At 70.4% G+C, this 1,520-nt stretch overlaps 1 protein-coding gene across 1 annotated transcript in view; it reads left to right on the top strand.

Annotated features, from left to right (window-relative positions):
• The first annotated feature begins 375 nt into the window (after positions 1-375).
• Positions 376-1,520, top strand: part of NECTIN3 (nectin cell adhesion molecule 3) — a 57,882-nt gene continuing 56,737 nt past the window's right edge. The window contains exon 1 of the mRNA XM_057371838.1: positions 376-664. Coding sequence (XP_057227821.1) covers positions 460-664 — 205 coding nt within the window. The 5' untranslated portion in view covers positions 376-459. The remainder of the gene's footprint in view (positions 665-1,520) is intronic.

Raw genomic sequence — 1,520 nt, 5'->3', positions numbered from 1 at the left:
CGGATGCCGAGTCCGGCCGAACGCCTCCGACCACGCTCGGGGCGGAGGCAGCAGGGACGGGGCTGGGCGGGACGTACCAACAGCCCCCCGGGGGAGGACATCGTGGCACCCCCTCCCACCAGCCTCCCGCGCCGCCCTCGATACTAACGGGAACCCCCCGGCGCGCGGGGCGCGTCTGCGMGTCCCACAGAGCGGAGTGGGGAAGGCGAGGGCGAGGCGACTCGCCCCGGGGCGGGGGGGAGGTGGTGGGGGTCGCGGTGGAGGCGCACGGCACGCGCGTCCCGCCTTCCCCCGGCCCCCCCTCCCTGCGGCGGGTGGTGCGGCCCGCTCTGAGAGGGCGGGAGCGGCGCGCCCCGCCCCGCTCAGTGACACAGGCACCGTCTGAGGAGGTGCTGGCGGCGCGGGCAGCGGGACSGACCGGGCGTCGTAGCGGCGGCGACTGCGAGCCGAGCCCGGAGCATGGCAGGGGCTGGAGCCGCTGCGGAGGCTGCTGCTGGTTTCCCCGCTTCGCCGCCTCCTCCCGCCCGCCGGGAACTTTTCCTAGCGGCCGGTRGCGGTGCCTCCCCCCGGTGGTGGCAGCGGCGGCGGCGGCTGCTGCGTTCGGCGGTGTCTCCCGGGCCGGGGCTGGGGCTGCTGGGGCTGGTTTTCTCTCGTTTTTGCTGCAGTAAGTGGAACTTTTCCCCTTGGCGGACGGACGAGGGGGCGGGTGGAGGAGGAGGAAGGGGAGAAACCCGAACCCCGGCAGCGCCCAGGGACGCGGCCGAGTTGAGGGAAACTTTGTGTGGCGCCTTGCGGCGGGGAGGGGTGGCGGGGGCTGCCGGCCGCCCTGCGCGGGGGGAAGCGGGTGGGACGTGGCCGGGATGGCGGAGGAGGGAGGGATGCGAGGCGGGGTCGGAGCCAGAGCCTGCACGGAGACCCAAGGGCGCTCTCCCCCGGGAACACYCGCTGCGGCCGCCGCCGAGGCAGTGGGTGTCCCGGGAGGCCAAGTTTCTCTGGCGGTCAGACTGAGGTGGCCGCGGCCCGGGTAGGGCATCAGGGGAAGTTTATCCGCCGGGAYTGGGGCTTCCCCCGGCGGACGGCAGGTTTTCCGCTGTAATTCCCGTCCTGAGCGACGGGATTTCGCTTCTTTGCGGGAATTTACGGGCGCTTCCTCCCATTCTCCTTTCCTATCCTGTGGGAAGGACAGAAGGGTCTTGGTGTTACCGAGTGCGCCTGAGGGGCAGAATAGTGGGCGCTTTGCTTCTGGCGGTGTGGGCTTGTGTCGTTGTTCCCTCTCGCTGAGGGTGAACCCTGTGCTGGTTTCGGTGTTGGGTCGCTCGCCGCTGCTGCTGAGGTTCGGGATTGTGTCCTCACTCTACATCACTCGCATCCTGAGCAGCTGCTGCCGGGGGCACTGCGGTGCGGGGCCCCGCCGGTCTTGGCGTGACCACTCGCAGGAAAATGCCATCACCGGCCCTCCCTTCCAGTGCATGTTCCTGTGGGAAACAAATAAGCAACGTAGCAGTTGGAAACTGAGCAGT

This window comes from Malurus melanocephalus, unplaced genomic scaffold, assembly GCF_030028575.1.
Source record: "Malurus melanocephalus ecotype Western Australia unplaced genomic scaffold, MMel_1.1 scaffold_159, whole genome shotgun sequence".
In the NCBI taxonomy this organism is placed as follows: Eukaryota; Metazoa; Chordata; class Aves; order Passeriformes; family Maluridae; genus Malurus; species Malurus melanocephalus.
The sequence above is the reverse complement of the archived record's forward strand: the minus strand, read 5'-3'. Positions and strand labels throughout refer to the sequence as shown.